The sequence below is a fragment of the Channa argus genome, chromosome 16 (genome assembly GCF_033026475.1).
Source record: "Channa argus isolate prfri chromosome 16, Channa argus male v1.0, whole genome shotgun sequence".
NCBI lineage: Eukaryota > Metazoa > Chordata > Actinopteri > Anabantiformes > Channidae > Channa > Channa argus.
Window position 1 is genome coordinate 11,376,776 of NC_090212.1, and position 18,289 is coordinate 11,395,064.

General features: G+C 38.5%; 1 protein-coding gene across 4 annotated transcripts in view; it reads right to left on the reverse strand.

The window, feature by feature from the left end:
- Nucleotides 1-18,289, reverse strand: part of asap2a (ArfGAP with SH3 domain, ankyrin repeat and PH domain 2a) — a 52,793-nt gene that overhangs the window by 6,865 nt on the left and 27,639 nt on the right. For 2 of the 4 annotated variants that reach the window (XM_067479774.1, XM_067479773.1), the window contains exons 5-18: nt 12,335-12,384; nt 9,435-9,564; nt 8,967-9,052; nt 8,669-8,744; nt 8,460-8,546; nt 7,236-7,339; nt 6,677-6,746; nt 6,154-6,241; nt 5,369-5,417; nt 4,865-5,031; nt 3,083-3,216; nt 2,398-2,492; nt 1,270-1,459; nt 1,076-1,161 (exon numbers count right to left, since the gene is read on the reverse strand). In XM_067479774.1, coding sequence (XP_067335875.1) covers nt 1,076-1,161; nt 1,270-1,459; nt 2,398-2,492; nt 3,083-3,216; nt 4,865-5,031; nt 5,369-5,417; nt 6,154-6,241; nt 6,677-6,746; nt 7,236-7,339; nt 8,460-8,546; nt 8,669-8,744; nt 8,967-9,052; nt 9,435-9,564; nt 12,335-12,384 — 1,412 coding nt within the window. Of the gene's footprint in view, nt 1-1,075; nt 1,162-1,269; nt 1,460-2,397; nt 2,493-3,082; nt 3,217-4,864; nt 5,032-5,368; nt 5,418-6,153; nt 6,242-6,676; nt 6,747-7,235; nt 7,340-8,459; nt 8,547-8,668; nt 8,745-8,966; nt 9,053-9,434; nt 9,565-11,963; nt 12,298-12,334; nt 12,385-18,289 lie in introns of those variants that run through there. The other 2 variants (XM_067479775.1, XM_067479776.1) reach the window with 2 other exon arrangements.

Consider the following 18,289-nt stretch of genomic DNA (forward strand, 5'->3'; position numbering starts at 1 on the left):
TATCTTAATTAAATATTGCCTGTTGTGTGAACTATTGTCTTAGTTTAGTTGATTTAGATTTATCAGTTACCAATCAGGGATTTATCTGAACCCCCAAAAATGTCAGCCTTTAACTGCCAACTATCAACTATAGTCTGTTGTGTAAACCTCAATATTGTGTGATTGTATTTGGTTATGTATTCTTGGTAGTCCTATAAATGTGAAATTGTCTCTTCAAACAGATGCAAAGTTCGGCAGCTAACATAATGAACCATGATGACCTAATTTAACATTTGTTAATTTAATATTTGAGAAAAACAGTTCCCACTAACTGTTTTTTTTTAAAGATACCAAAAAGATCAATATTTTTAGAGCATTATCTCTAAAACAATGCATGCTGGGAAGTCTACTAATAAGCTAGTTTAAGCTAGTGAAGGGAACTCTAGGTTAGCGCTGCCTCCTAACAGCCAGAAAGTCCCAGGTTCGAAATCCACCTGGCGTCTGCGGCCTTACTGCGTGGAGTTTGCATGTTCTGGGTACTCCGGTTTCCACCCACAGTCCAAAGATATGCATGTTAGGTCAATTGGTGACTCCAAATTGCCTGTGTGAATGGTTTTCTGTCTGTGTATGTCTCTCTGTGCCACTGATATAGACTGAGGACCTGTCCAGGGTGTACCGTGCCATTCACCTAATGACAGTTGGGACAGTCTCCAGACCCCTCCAACCCTGAACAGGATAAGTGGTTAAATATAGTGGAGGGACAGATCTCTAAGAAATGTATTCATTCAACTCATCAAGCAAAAACACTTTTAAGAACAATTCATTTATAGGTGCTGACAATAAAAACTAGTTTTCAGTTAAATGAGCTTGATAAGATAAAACTTAGACATTCATGTTAAGTATATTTAAAGGAGAAAAGGTAAATATGCCAATAAACATTTGAATTACAAGTGCAGAGAGGCATCAGTCATTTTATTACTGCCTCGATTTTTTGATGAGCTCATTATTTGCCATTATTATCTCTCATTATTTGTCAGAAAGAAAAACATGTTCCCGCATTGTTAATTATGTTACAATATTGCTCAGTTTTTTTTACCTGTTCTGAGTGAGGAAGTCAACGATGTGAAGAGACGTTCTATCCACCAGTCTGACCGCGAGATGAAGGGCCGTCTCACCTTGTTCCTGAAACCCATATGAATATGAGATACTTGGAGAGAGATCAAAGCTTTTACAGAAAAAAGAGCCGCAATAAAGTTTCAAAGTCCCAGGTTGGATATTTTGTGTACTGACATGTCCATTGGCCAGAGGTATGGGCTCCATAAGGTCGACTCCCTCAGCGTACACCTGGATGAGGGAGAAAATGTCTCGAGCCTTCACTGCATCACAAAGCGTGTGGAGCCGTGACGTCGCGTCTAAACACTTCTTCCTGGCAAAACGCTTCTCTGTGTACTTGGCAGTGATGAAGTCTTTCCTCGCCTGCCTGGCAGAGGACAAAAATGCGTTACAGCTGGTAGATCCTTTCTATGACCTACCGCCTTTATGTCAACATGTATGACTCATTACATTGCACCACTCAAAAGATCATAACTGTTCCATAAACATTCTAGATTGAATTTTTGTGACTTGTAAGGAAAGGCAGTCAGATATACATATAAGTGATAAAAAGCATAACACATTCTACTTTCATAGAAAAATTGTTACATTACAACACACCAGTAATCTGTTACATTCACTCATGAATGTGAACATGCAACAATAATCATCATAAACACATTATTATCAATAGAAGGTTGGCCGAAATGCATATACAGCGGGGCAAAAAAGTATTTAGTCAGCCACCGATTGTGCAAGTTCTCCCGCTTAAAATGATGACAGAGGTCTGTAATTTTCATCATAGGTAAACTTCAACTGTGAGAGACAGAATGTGGAAAAAAAATCCAGGAATCACATAGTAGGATTTTTAAAGAATTTATTTAAAATGTTTCCTGTAGGTCTCCACCAGGTTTGCACACACTGTAGCTGGTATTTTGACCCATTCTTCCATGCAGATCTCCTCTAGAGCACTGATGTTTTGGAGCTTCTTTAAAAATCCTACAATGTGATTTCCTGGATTTTTTTCCCCACATTGTAGCCACATTGGTTTAAGCGGGAATACGTGCACAATCCGTGGCTGACTAAATACATTTTTGCCCCACTGTAGTTAAGAGCCAGATTTCGTTGACGAGTCACCCATCAAACTGATGTAGAATGATGTGCCAAAACTTCACATTAAGGTGCCATCAGTTGTCGTTTGGATGTATCAGTTGTTGTGCTGTGTAATGAGAGACAAGTGAGAAAGCATGGATGGGGGGGGATGAGATGTGAGGAGGGGAGTGAGAGAGACAGAGCATGGAGGGAAGAGTTTCAGGGGTGACTTACATGTCACTGGCTGGGTTGGGTTTCACCACATTTTCAGCACTTAAACAAGCCTCCATGATTTCATTAAAGCCAGCATTCCCCACATTCTTGGCCAGCTGTGGGGTAACACACACACACAAACACACACACACAAATTAAAACTAGTGATATCTCATTTCTGAACTGCATCTATTAATTTAAAAATCATCAGTTCAGCTCACACCTCTATCAGGAGACTGCACAGAATAAGTTTGTATGTGGAGCCTTACAGACTGCACAACGCCCGTCTGATTATGGATAACATGACTGGCGTCTTAACACCAAGGAAAGCAATCATGAGGGGTAGCATTTAATCCAGACTGTCCCACAAGCAGTAAATCTCTGAACTAAACAGTGATTAGAAAAGCCAGACAAAATCTCAGCTATTCTGAGATTTCCAGAACTCTGGGAGAGAAAGAAAATGAGGCCAAGGGTGATGCTATTGTCCTCTCCTCTTCCGCATCTTTCACCTCCTATTTTGATTTAGTTTCTTTCATCCTCCTTATTATTCCTTGCTCAGTTCCTTTCCTCTCCTATATCCCAATTTCCCCTGGCTAAAAAGAAGGATCTATATTGAAAAAAGATCAATACAATAAATTGACTCAAATAACAGAAACATGAGATGTGAGGTGATCAAGCAAGAGGACTGATGCCAGATGCTATTTACCAAGAGCTCTGAGGTACTGAGCACATCCAGAGTGAGCGACTGGATCCTGGAGTAGTGGACTCCGAGCTCCCTATGGATCCCTGAACATTCAATGCATGTAAGTATTCCCAGGTTGGTGGAGAGCCATGTCGGGTCTGAAAGAGCAAGAGGAAAGGACAGACAATAGTCAAAAGCAAAAAATAAATAAATAAATAAATAAATGAAATCTGAGGGAAAAGATGGAGAAACTAATATAGGTGACACACTGTCCTTGGGCAAGAGACCACTAAAGCAAAAAGTGAGCAGTGCGTGAGCCAACTTTGATTTGTCCTTGTGGTAAACTGTGGGCCCTGGAAATTTAGAAGCTGCCTGAAGGGCTTTTACTATCTCAGAGCTACACAATGTCAGAGGAAAGTGACCGAGTAGTGTAGCCAAGTCTGGCCTACATACTCCTACTTTGAGTACCGTATGTCATACACACAATGTAACAGTGTACACATGTCTGCGGGGAAGAAATTTCATGGGGATTAAGAATAAAATGTTGGGGGAGTCTGAGAAAAAAAGTGATGTGTGAGTGTATCTCAATTTTTTATTTTTTTTGGTCATTTCAGCTTATCCCGTGAGTTCAGGGTCGCCACAGCTGATCATTGTCTGCATGTTGATTTGGCACGGTTTTTACACCAGATGCCCTTCCTGACAGCAACGCTCCCCGATTTCTACCGGGCTTGAACCGGCACTGCACAGTTGAGGAGGGGAATGGGCTGTTAGGGGTTCAGAGACACTTAGACATATAGCCGGGATATATACTGATTTCTCACTCTCCAAACCAATAAATTATTTTTGCATATTTATTTTTAAATCTTGAAATTTGCTTCAAATAATCCATCACAGTGAACACATCATTGTATTTAGTTTTGCTGTAGCCATGAAGCCAGAACTAGGATAGAAGGGTTTGTGGTCATTTTAAAGTCATCACTTCTTAAAGAATATTTTAGAGATCCTGGTAAAAGACTATTTCAGCCACAGTACTGTGGATAATTGCTGTTAGATCCTGACTAATCCTGTCCCCAGTTAGGAGATTTAAATTATTAATGAAGTTGCTGCGGTGTCCTTCTGCACCTCTCCCACTTTGAAAATGTTTGCACTGCTCCAGTTGCTGTCTAACTTTTAAGGACAGACTCCTAACTACAAAGAGGTATAATAACAATCTAAAAATCAGGTTAAAGCTCTCAGAATTTAGGGTATGTGACATCAGAAAAAACAGATATTGATATGCCCCTTAGCAAAAAAATAAGCGGTGTTTTAAAATTAACATATAAGGCTGTAATGCAAACACAACTTCTGTGAGAAATAAAAGTGATAAAAGTTAAGGATCAAAATTAAACAAATATACATGGTTATGATAGCAAAACAATGAGAATTTGGTTATTTCTTGGGATATCCAGGAATTTTATATGAGGTATTTCTGTCTCACAATGGCTTTTTAAAGAAATAAATACACGTAACTGTGACAGCACAACAATTAAAGTAGTTATCTCAGAAACATGTCGATTCACGTTTATTTTCAAACCACAGTGAAATAAAATGGTACCTAAATTCTGCCAAGAAAGGTGAAAATCAGTCCAACTCTTATTGTATGTTTTAGACAATGTCAGCAGCAATGTGGGGTAATAAGTAATTTCTAAGGTTAAAACATGGAAATAAACATTCTTGTCATTATTTGGCATTTAAAAATCATACTATTTGGATTTAGTGTTAGGTTTCTGTGAGGTGACAGTATTCTCATCTATGCTTGTCACTTACTGGGTGCTCCGCAGTCACAGCACACATCATTACCAGTCATCCTCTTGACTTCTGCAAGAATCGCCTTAGTCAGCTCCTGCACAATATTGTTCTCACCAACATGCTGGTCCCCTTTGAAAGCCTGATTCAACGCCTCCTCTTTACTGTTCTGTAGCACTGAAATCCAGCTGGACGAGAGGAGACAGGAGGGGTGCAGAGGAGACATGAGTAAGGCAGACCGAAATAAGAATAATGACAGAAGGAGAGCATATGCAGGGAGAAGGAGGGAAGTAGGTTCAAAGGTGGGTAGAAACTGAAATAGAAAGGAATGAGACGAAAAAATGCAGGGAGTTAAAAAAAGTCAGATAAGTGAGACTGGATTAAAAGGCAGGAGGAAGTCTGACAGGGTGTGAAGTAGGTAGTGTGTGGAAAGTGGTCAAGGTGATAAACAGGATGCACAAAGTCCATCGAGCATACACACACACACACACACGCACAGACACAAACACACGGACAAGCACTTACATTTGACAGTCCTGATCATCCTCAGCCTGAAAATGATACGTTCTGTCGTCTAAAAAGAAAAAGAAATGAAGGACAGAATGGAGGAGAGAAATGGGGGTAAAAGGGAAGAGGGCATTAATAACAGAGCAGTGGAGATAAAAGTGAAAACTCTGAGTATTTCCCCCCAAACGGCATTAATATATCCCACTGTAAGGTCAGAATCATGGTGAACTGCTTAAACTGAAAACAATACAAACAAAACCTCTCTTTGGCTGCTTGTGCCTTTAGAAGTGAAACAATAACTAATAACCTGGGAGACAAGAGCTATTTTTATACCACAGTATCCAAAGCAACTTCAATTACGTTGTGTCTCCAGGGGAAGAAGCTTAGCCTCTCCAGCTCAATGGCAGTATGTGTGGAAAAACTGGACCAAACTTAAATGTAATATTTGTTGTTGTTGTTGTTGTTCTCCATCCTTATTTCTTTTGTTTTCTGTCAGCTCTCTACTGTCAACTATGTCATAAGAAGGCTTAAAATAATTGGAATTAAATTGTAGATTGAGGTGTGTCAAATGTGTTAAGGTAGATGTTTTTAATCGGAATGTATTTGATTTACTGGTGCTTCCTGTTATAATTTAGCCCATTAACCAGAGGCATTTGTGCAAGGCAACCCCTGATTCAAGAAAGAGAAAGGCGATAAAATATTGGTAGTTAGAGGGTTTATACTGTAAAACAACATAAAACAGGAGACCTCAAGATTTAAGGTATTTCAGGCAAAAGAATGGATAAAAACAAGACTGCACGTACGAGATATGAGATCAAAACTCTTCTTCTCTTCGGGATTATGTTTCACCTGGCAGGTGAGCAGGTTGAGTTTAGCTGGCGGTCGATTAGCCTTTCAGAGGATAAGAGATAAAGCACATACAAGAAGACATCATAAGGTAAAAAAACAACAATGCCAATGAGTCAGATTGTTGTGTGTAACTATATCTGACTGCTGCTGGAGCCACATAAAACATCTGACAACCAGGTACATGCGAGTGTTAGCGAGTTTAATCTTTACATGGGAAACGAAAAGAAGTGAGACTCAGCTGAGGCAGCGATATAACGAGAATTTTAACTTGTGACCTGGTCAGGGATCTCTGCTGCTTGCAGTTAATATATTTGTGGCTTAGAGGGCAGAGTAATGAACAGCTGTGGAGAGGGTCTACAGCCAGAGCACTGAAATTAATGTGGGTAAGATGAAAAATACTAAATTGAATATATATCAATGATATATCGAGGTTAACATAGGTTTATTCAGGTAAACAACAATTATTTTTTTGCTTACTGTTCCATGTGAAATGGTTAGATAGCCGTTCTTTGCCGTGCACTTTCTCTTCTGCCAAACTTTACGCAACCTACAGCAATAAGGGAGATGGTGATGAGTGCATCAAATATACAGTGACACAGTAAAATCTCAATTTACTGAGCAGGCGCATTCAGTAAAATTACATGAATTCACATGCATTAATTATGAAATTCATGCTGAGCAATGTATTAGGAACTTACAATAAAAATACGAAATAATCAGTTGTAGAGCTACAATAATTAATATGTAATGGATTAGCAATTTTTCATTACAAATGTTTAAAACTGACAGGTTGCTGCTTCTGAAATGTGAAAATTTGCTGGGTTTTATAGACATCATTGAAGAAAAACAAATGTATTTGAATAGCATAAGCTATCTGAACTGTTATCTTAGGCTCTGTGAAAATATTGTGGAAATTATAAACAATTGTATGAGGTGTGAAATAAACATTTATTTCAAAATTATTATTTATTTCAAAAAGAAAATAATCAACACTTTGTTCGATTTAAAAATAAACATTAAGTAAAGTATATCTCACCCATCGCTTTTCTTGTAAAGGCACCCACTGCGCTCTGTGCCATGCTCCTTGTTCCCCTGAGGCTGGTGCAGGCTGTAAGTGGTGCTCTGCCGTGGCTGTGAATCCTGAGAGAAAACACACACAAATAAAATGACAAATCTGAGTTGCTGCAGAAATTTAAAAAAATAAAGTAGGATGTGGAAATCTGCATTTCAGTCAAGTGGAATCAACTGATGTGTTAATTGCTCTGATTTGCACGAGGTCTCCTGGTCCTATGAGAACTGCAACAAGATGCAAGACGACAATAGGATGACTGCTTCAGTTAGCGTCAATAATGTTGTACATTTGAAAAAGGGTGAAAATGAGAGGAGCTTTTACACACCTGGAATCAAAAACTGCATGATTAGCATTTTATCCTCATTAGTAGGTCCAAATAAATGAAAAGAAAATATTAACATTAAAAGCATTGATGGAGTTTTAACAGATATAAACACAACTATATTTAATTTGAACTCTTTTTCTTGCTACCCAAACAAATAATGTCTTTTCCTGTCTGATAATACTATAGAAAACAGAGAAGACAGCTTTTAAATTCCTGCATTAATGGGCCTTTAATGATTTCATTGCAGTTATCAACAGACACACACAGCCAGCAGGATAATCTTAGATGAGCAGGACTGCAGCTCCAGCTTAAACTTTTCACTGAAAGGTAATTTAAACAGCACAAAATCTAACAATCACAAATCTAACCAAAGCTCTGAAACATGGCAATGTCATACATAAGCAAACACAAGGGTGAGTTGCTGCTGTAAAAGCAATAAACACTAAAAATAATGATCAAGTGCTAAAAATGAAACAACACCACAATGAAAACAAGATGCAAACAACCACAGAAAAATTCCACTTACTCTCCTAGACTTGTTTCACAAAATACGGAGGCAGTGGAGGAGAGAAGAAAACAACCTTCACGTGAGACCAGGATGCTTTGCAGCATATTTAATAGTTCAAGCCCAGGGCTGGGGTCACTACAGTTCATTCAGATGGTGGAATAATGGGATAATTTTTCAAGACAGATTTAAGATGTTTTTTGAAAAAAAGGCAGTTAAAAATCTGCATCTTGACTTTGTTGACTCCAACCCTGTGCAAGTGTGTTTTCGGACAATATCCTAACTAAAAGAAGATTCAAATATGAAATTCTACATGTACTGACATTTAGAGGTCACAAATGTGCTGTGTGTGTGTTACCTCTTTCTGCTCCACCTGTAGTGCTGACTTGAGGACGTCTCGCAATTGAGTCAGCTGTTTCCTCTCCTCGTCCTGCACTTGCTTTATCTGTTGTAAGGGAAAGATCGAGAAAACAGGACATAAAGAACAGAGGAGGAACATGTGTAATGTGTAAAAGAGAAAAAAATGAAAGAGTTAAGTTACGACAATATGGCTGCTGGTGTTCTCACCGTGTGTAGGTCAGTGGCAAGTTTTTCTATGGAAGGCTTCAGGTTGTCCACCGCTTTCAAACCATCCTGAAAGAAACTGGACAAATAGCACATTATTGTATCTTCCATTATTCACAGAGCTATCACAAAATTGCATCTGTAAGTGTTTTAAATTTTGCAACACTTTTCCAGCCACATATCAACTTGATTACGCCAAATTATTTTAAACTGTAATATAAATTAACTCAGCATTAACATACCCATGATAATTAATCTGTGAGAATAGGGAGATATGTTTTTTTTGGTTTATCTGTCTTACTTGCACTGTGCATGGAAGTACTTGATGAGATTCTGCAGCAGGTCCACCCCCTTCTTGATTTTGATCTCATTGACTTTGAGGAGATACTGTAAACATATTTAGCACAGATCCAATGGGACATGGTGAAGTCAGGTTCAGCCAGAGGTAAACGCAACTTGTGCTCCATCTTAAACATATATATGCCTTTCAAATATGTAAACACTTCAAAGCAAAACAATCTTTCGAGTAAAGCTTATTAAAGCCTAACATCAAAAAAGGCAAAGACCACACAGACATACTAAATGAAATGAGACTGTATTCAAGCCTTAGCACCTTTTACAGAATTTTGACCAAAACTAGATTGTTCATGTTATATGAGCTTATTTTGTATTAAAATAAAACTTTTTTCCACACTACTTAGCATAACAAAAACCACAATCTTTTAGTTAGTCAGATCAAAGTCCTTTTGTCATCGTGATTGTGACTAACCTCGCACGTCTGTAGTTGGAAGAATCTTCTCTCCTTCTCCATCTCTTCAGCAATTTCTGCCCCACTGATTTCTGTCCTGATCATCCCATGCTGCCTCGCATGCTCCTTCTTCTCCTTTTCAATTTTGGTGCTGCCAGTAACATCACAGATATGAAAAAGTGCACTGCATCTTGGCGTTGGCCCCACAAACACACAAACAGTGTGGTGTGTGTACAATCAGCCCCATTGCTGTCTGGCATTAAAGAATATCTGTGCGGGTGAATCTTACATTATCAACATAAAGTCTGTTTGCAAAATCAAAAGCTGTTATTGAACAGGTGCATACAGCAAAGTGAATTAAAAAGCCAAACCTGTCTGTTATAATTCAAATCCCACAAGGGAAATCTGTTTGTGTTCGAATGATATTTGGTTGTATGTTTGTACTGTTATGTTAAATATTATCAGGTTTATGAATAGGTTTTGTGTATTTAAAAATAAATAAATAAATAAAAATCACATATACCAAAGGTCCCCAATGCTTAGTGCTTTAAGATTTTGATTACTGTTACACTCTTAGACTAGTTCTGGTAAAATCGTTCACATGCTTGGTACCTGACAGACAGTATCGAGGGCCGATTTGTCACAAAGACCAAACATTCAGCATACAGTATCTCCCACAGGCAATCAGGAAAACACCACACAAAAGAGGGGAGGCACCAATCCATGCAACAGGGCATTCTTTTCTATATGCTGTTTTTCTGACAGCATATCCCCTACAAAAAGGATGCAGCAATTTGTTCTCTCTCAGAGAGAAGGGACGATTGTGTCAGTTTTTGTGACTGTTCATGTGCATTAAGACAATCACGTGCTCTGTTCAGCTGTGTTAACTACCAGCAGATCAGGTAGGTTTAATACAAGCAAAGGAACAAACACAATAAGGCCACTTCAAAATTTTGCTTTAATTAAATGTGCTCTTTTACTTTCTTGATGAGAGTTAGATTAAACTAAATTGCTTGTATTTCTACAATATGGTTTTCCCAAGTGAGCTTTAGATGCTCTGATAGGTGAACACTCCAATAGATAGACACTGTTACCTTTGTACAGGCCTCTTAGTGGTCTTTATCCTAAGCTACATGTAATATGACCAGCTGCTGGCCGCTTATTATTCACTGTGGCATTGTCTAACTCTTATCAAGAAATCATTTTAATGTCAAAAAGTTTCACCAGCATTCCTTGACACCACCATGATATTTCCTCTATATTGTAATCCATTATTTAACATTACGATATAAGGTAAGAAAAATTAATTATTTTATATTTTTTTATATATTTATTGCACAATAAATAATAATCAGCTCTCAAACCAAAGGATTAGTATTTACTCTAATACTTTAACTGGACATACTGAAAACCTTCGTTTAGCCAATTATGTTATTATTTTGTTGTTACTCATGGTTATGTAGGCAGTATGTAAGAAATAAAATAAAATATGGCATGTTCTCAAGGCTAACACCTTTTTGTGGACAAATGCTACATTTAACATTTTGACTTGTGTTTGACTTTGTTTGTTTAATACTGTGACTGCAATCAGAAAACAATCAGAAAACTGTGCTAAACACAATTCAGATTTTTTTAATAATACAAAAAATTAAGAAAAAAGAAAAAGCAATTATTTTCATTATTGTCAACCTGGTTGTAAAAGCTGAAACAGAGAGACAGCTGAAATATATTCCAACAGTCTTTATTTTTGGTCATAAACTTGCTATTTTGCCTGTGTGAACGTGCCAACTTTTATTTCATTGAAACTATTCTGCTGTCCTCTGTCAGCACATGAATCTCCAGCCCTGACAGCCTCACAGCATCATCAGGGCTGTGACTAATTGAGACACACACGTTAGCCGGGCTGTTTGGCAGCCAGCCAGACTGACAGTTGTTGAACCAATGATGAGGCAGAGAAACCAATCACTTTCAGTACTGTCAGTTCAGGAAGAGACTGACCAAATAGAAAATAAAGCAACAATACTGTATTGTAGGTTGTGCTACATGCATTCTGTATATAAATTTAGAAAAAAACAACTTAGTTTTAGTAATTAAATTAAATTTTAAACACTCCCCCCTGACTTAACAGCATTCAAAGTGAGACAAGCCCCGATCTGGAGACTGAAACAAAATTCAAACTCTGGATGTTGGATGCAGAGAGCTCGCAAACCAAATTAGGGAAATCAGACATCAATGCCGTGTTAAGACAGAATAATTTAATCTCCCTGTGCGTCTGTGAATATAAAAAGTATTTTATTCTGACAGCAGAGAGATCAAAAATGGCCAGAGAATAAAGATGAAGAAGGAGAGCGGCAGGAAATGTTTACATGGTTTTCCATTTAAACAGAAAAGTAGACTCTGTTAATGGCTTCAGTATACCATCAATAGAGTGAAATCATAAGAATAAGTTGGGACGGAGAGAAAAAGTCACATAGCCTCTGCCTACACTGTTGATGTCAGTACAAACTCTGCACTGTCTGATCAAAATGGCTCAAAGAGAAGATGCATTACCCTTTGAGTAAAGAATGTCCTTTGCAGCTTGGAGGATATATGAAAGTGCTATAAAAAAAAATCACAAATTCTTTGCATGCACAATCATAATGAAGTCTTAGTGGAAATGTGGAAAGGTGACAGCAAGGGTTATTCACATTATCAGGGATGTGTTGAAAGATAATTACAAGGGAAGGTTAGAGTGAGAGTGGTTAGTCAAGTCAAGGCAGAGACATGAGACAACCTTCAAATCAACAGATTGAACTGCTGAACTTGTACATTACAACTAGCATTATATCTGAACGTTTTACACTTTCAACTAATAAACTAAAAGCATGAAATGTCTATAATTAAAAAAAATAATAATAATTAGGAAGTATGTAATTTCTTACACTTTTGTTTCATAGTCCTTCCAGGCTTTGTCAAAGGGTTTCTTTAAATCCTGTTAAAAAAAAAAAAACACAAAAAAACAAGTTAACACCAGAAAGTAAAAAAATTAACAAAATAAAATATATAAAACTAAAAGTTGAACATATGTATTTCAGTGACAACTGGGCAAACTCCATCCACTAAGAAAGCACCATAAAGTTTAACTAAAATGTTAAAAGAACAGTTCCACATTTTGTGTAAAAGAGTCTTAAAGCATAGAAGCTGGTAACAGGGTGAAACAGCAAGATTAGCTTCATTCAAAAGAAACAACATCCACATGGTAGCACCTTTCAAATATTCCTGTAATGAAAATAAATAAATAAAAATAATCACAAATGGCAGACCTACATTAACACAATCAAATATACTATATACACTCACTGTCCACTTAAGGTACACCACACCTGTACTATCTGATGCAATTCAATACAGCAGCTCTGCCATGAATTCTACTTTCACAGTGTTCTAATTTGTCAGTTTTTAAAGTTGAAACTATCAGAAAGGTGATGATTCTACTTTCTTTTTATTATTAAAGTCATAGTGGGCAGTGGAGTTGTACTATGTTAGAGAGATCATATTTCACCTTCACTAGCTTCTCTCCATTGGCTTCCCATTAAATTTAGAATAGAATTTAAAACCCTGCTTCTTACATATAAAGCTCTGAATGGTCAGGCTCCATCATATATAGAAGACCTCATAGCACCATATCATCCCAGTAGACCACTTCGCTCTCAGAATGCAGGCCTACTTGTGGTTCCCAGAATTTCCAAAGGTAGAATGGGAGGTAGAGCCTTTAGCTATCAAGCTCCTCTATTGTGGAACCAGCTCCCAGTTCAAATTCGGGAAACAGACACCCTCTCTACTTTTAAGTCTAGGCTTAAAACCTTCTTCTTTAATAAAGCATATAGTTAGTTATAGTTATGCTGCCATAGGCTTAGACTGCTGGGGGACCCACCCCCCAATGCACTGACCTGCTTTCCTCCTCTTAACCATCTCTCCTCTCCTCTCACCCCACAATTGTCACCACTGTATGTCATTAACTCTGTGTGTTCTCTCCCGTAGTTGTCTTTGTCCTCCTCTGTCCCCCTCTCTCTGTCCCTTTCTGCAGGTGTCCCCCGGCTTTGAAGCTGTGTGTCTTCCAGCGTGCAGCTACTGGTCCTACCAATCTGCCCGATGTTTTGTTGTTGCTCTGTTCTTTTCTCTCTCCCCTTTCCACTCACCCCAACCGGTCGAGGCAGATGGCCGTCCACCCTGAGCCTGGTTCTGCTGGAGGTTTCTTCCGTTAAAGGGAGTTTTTCCTCTCCACTGTTGCCTATGGCTTGCTCCAGGGGGAATTGTTGGGTTCTCTTTATACATCTTTATAATCTTGACTTTATTCTGTAAAGTTTTTTGTGAATTGGCACTATATAAATAAAGTTGAATTGAATTGAATTGAAATACTCAGGTACACAATTACCCCATGGGATCAATAAAGTTTGAATCTTGAGTGCAGAGAAGATGTGGTTCTAATGTTTTGGCCAACTTATTTTAAATGAATAGTGTTCTGTTCTCACTCACCACTGAACAAAGCTACTGTATGTGTGTGTCTGCAGGTTTGTGTTTCATCACAGTGTGAGTCAGTGAGCTGAATCCTCCTCCTCTTCGTCCTCCTCCTCCTACTTACAGATGCAAAGCAGCTCACAGCTGTCTCTCAAGGAACTGGGTGAGGTTACTCTGGAGGGTGTTTTGTTTTGGGAAGCCAGGAGCATTGTGTGATTGTTTTTGAAATTCTTTACGTGATTCCTCTGGTCTCACCAATGACAGGCAATATAATTTTCTCATTGTCCTGGGGTTGATTGAGCAAAGTGCTTGATTAAACAACATCCCTACTGCTGCGGTACTGACTAATTAGCGATTAAAACAAACAAAAGCAGACCTGGTGCAATCGACTGAAAAACATTACAGAACACCATACCCTACATCCTAAGCACCATTCCTGTGTGGCCTACTGTGCATTTCTGCATTTATATTCAGCTGGACAAAATGTTCATGGCTTTAGTGACATTGTCAAGAGGTCCAGAGAGGAGAGTGATCCTGCTGCTGACCTCCACCTTAATAGCAGAGGAGTGGCAGGCTTAACTTGTCAGCCAAGAGAATTACCGTTTGCTTCACTGGGCCAAGTCAAGGAGCAATCAGCCATGCACGTAAACAGCACAAGGACAGAAACCACCAGAGGAAAGAGCGGAAAAAACATAAAAATCCAAAAGAAAAAGGCTGAAAACCAAAAGCAAAGAATGAGCCTGTAAAGCAATGAGCCAAGGCAAAAAAGGAAGCCACTACAACCAACTGTGGGTCACGAGGAAGCCAGAGAGAGAGAGAAAAAGGGTGAGCGGAAGGAAATGTCGGAGCCAGAAAGAGGAGAAAAATGGTACCAATGACTAAAAATACCAGACACAGGCTTTGCTGGGCACGGAAAGGCAAGTCAGAGTAGGCCAAAGCATGGGCCAAAACATTGCTTGACAGAGCAGGATACTCTTAGCACCCTGATTCCATCAAAGAGTGTTGTGCCCTTGACAGGGGCCTCCTTTTGCAAACTTCTCACCTTTTACTACCTGCTACCACACGTGTGGAAATACCCGTTCTCCGCACGTTTCCACGGGTCATAGAAGTGGTAAAACTTGTGAGGAATCCCAAAATTTGTTTCCAGACACAAGAAATAAAAGGAGCACAATTCTATTCATTTCTATCGTATTTTGGGTGGAGAGAGAAAATTCTGTGACTTATCTGCATGGTTGCATACCTGTAGTAGGCAAGTAAACCTGACCCTTTCATTTGCTACTAATATTGGAACAAATAGTAGCATCAGTTACTGAGGAAATGTGTTTATTACTGATGTTCTCTTATACTACATCTCAAACAGTGACCCTGTGTGGGAGTTTTTGAATGTTCACGACTCAGTGAACCACAATGAGGTGGGACACAACCAGACTTGTATCTCTCAGTCCCATTGGAGCACAAAGTCCCCCCCTGTTCACGCTCCTTTCTTACACAAACACAGCAGATTCTACATCAACTATTCATTCACTGTTACTGAATAGTGATAAGCTGGTATGACTCATAGTGGGTTGGAAACACAGACTGGTTAATAAGCAGAGGGTAACAGGGTCTGCTGCAGGCATGACATCATGCCAGTGTCCACTATGAAAGTTCAATGTTAGCAGAACAGTCTCATGGACTCAGCACTTTCCATTTTCCACTAACTGGGAGTGTGTGCAGAGTGTTCCTCTTCAGGAATAATATTCCTTGGTCCTCAAGGGACACTGCCCAAATCTAATTTGCTGCAAGAACTACAAAATTACAAAAGAGAAGAATGTAAAGTCACGTTTTAACCCTCTATTTTGACCAAGTCATGGACATGGAGGTAGAAAATGGAGGTTTTTAGTTGAGTAACAGCGGTGACAGGTTGCTAGGTGGTAGTCCTCTAATCACAGAGCCATTAGTGACTGCCTCCCTTGGGGTTAGTTCATCGCACTTACAACCAAAGACAGTGCTGGCAGAATATTAACAAGCTCAGACAAAGAAAGGGCCACCAGAAAGCCATTAAGTCCTGAGTTAAATCAAATGAAAGCACTGGTGACTATTATAGCGGTCACAAAGATTCAGTAATTGCAGAGCATTTTAAGATACCAGGTTGCATTTTTAAAATTCACAGGGATGTTTTATTGTTTCTTTATGTCATACAGACTCCTTCTCCTGCCTGTCTGTCTTCATGGCCATTTTGTTTCTTATCACATTCCTGTAAAGCCATGAGCAAAATGTATTACGCTTACTTTGAATTAAGAAGAACAGTAAACCAAAGAATTGTTTCATCAACATCAACAACAATAATCAACATCAATCAACATAATATATAATGCTCAGCAAGCTTTTACAAATGTTTCTTTATAAGAAACGAATTTAAGTTGATTTTTAATTAGTTTATCAAGGGGGATGCAAACTTTGTCATCATTAAATTTTTATTATTTTACTATAACGTTATTAAAAAAACGCGATAATTTTTGTTACCTCTGATCACAAAACAACATTTGTAAGAGATAAATGTGCAACGTTATTATGATAAGTGTAGGGTGTGCTTTGCATCCCCCTACAATGAAACTGCAATAGCATTTCTGGTGCAAACAAAAATGTTTAATAGGTATTGTAGGCTTATCAAATATTACAAGATTTAAGATACAGTTTGCAATTTTTTTTAGTAAAAAATGTTCTAAAACTCATCTTCCTGAGAAGAGATGATGTCAACACCTCCCATGATGCCAGACTCATTAAACAGCACTCTGTTAGTGCAGAGATTTTTGCTTCAGAAGGTTCTTACAAATGGTTCACCCCTCCAACTAGTCAGAGAATTTCAACAAATAAAAATAGAACAAATGGATCCTGAAAATACGCATCACCACTATTGAAACTGAACACAGCCATATCAATATTTAAGTTCATCATACTCTTCTTTCTCCTCTCCCTACAGTCTAAAAGTCTCCTGAGAAGGTCTGGACTTCTTCCTGCTGCTCCTTGTTACTAACTGGTACATCCCTTGGCAGAAGAAAGGAGAGAAGAAGCAGGATAATGACAGAGGAAGTGGAAGAAGACTTAAGAGAAAAAGAGAGAAAAGGAAAAGATTTTCAACTGCGGGTTACATCATTCAACTCTCTATTTTTTTCATTAGTTTACTTTTCCTGACACTGAGAGCTTAATTCCTGAGTTTTCTTAACATTACAACAGCCGTGACATTTTTGTGTGTGTGTGTGTGTGTGTGTGTGTGTGTGTGTGTGTGTGTGTGTGTGTGTGTGTGTGTGTGTGTGTGTGTGTGTGTGTGTGTGTGTGTGTGTGTGAGAGAGACAGAGGTATAAAATAACCAGCAGCTCATTAGCCCCATGTCATTCAACTAATGAGAATCATCTGAGGGCTAATGAGCAGTTAGTGAATAAGTATTACAGATATGACTGGCTGCCACAGCCAGGCTGGTTAGATGGGGGTGACAGAAAGAGTGTAAAAAATAAGAAAGGAAACAGTCAATAATGAAACGAAAAGAAGGTTGTGGCGGAAAAAACACTGCATTTGATAAATGCACTAAAGAGCAACAGATGAGAGAGGACAAGTGGTTCATAGGTTGAGAAAGAGCCAAGAGGCCAAGGGTCATGGAGGCAATAGTCATTCCTATGGCAACGGTCTCATTAGAGAGCCTGCTTAATCACATCATACCTTGGCTGAAAACCACAGCCAATCATGTGCCACGAAAGTGAAAGGTCACAGTCCACAGTAGACAGTAATGAATCCTAATTGTCTTATAGAGCTTCAGAGACTAACGAGTGTCTGTCTGGATTTAGTCTGATTGGCCAAGCACCAGACAAAACAACACGGAACATCGATATGTTTTGGTTCCAAAATAATCAAGGTACTCAAGTACTAAAACCTGGGATTATATTATAGTGAGATCTGTCAGAATGCTGTGGGGGAATAGAGTAAATTTATACATATGGGTAGATAATTAAAAAGACAAATAAGGTGGTATTTAAACATGCCAAGGAAAGGACAAGGTCTACAGAAAGGCACAATAAAAGGATTATATTGCTTCACAAATTGCATGAACACATCATTTAAAATAGAAAACGAATAGTGACTGTCAGCATGCACATGGTTTCTCCATTCATGTTTTGTGAGGATGGTTCCTTTGTTGAGTTTGAGTATAAATAGAAAGGGTTTGAGAGATACAAGTCAGAAGACACTGACATGCTGTTGTGTTCTTCTCCATGCCGGCATGTATTAATTTAAGATGTTTCATCACGCTGAGTCTTGTCTGCAAATCCTCAAAAACTTGAACTTAAAACTTGAACTTAAAAAAAATGGGACAGAGTGATGACACGGACTTGAGTTGGAATGAAGTC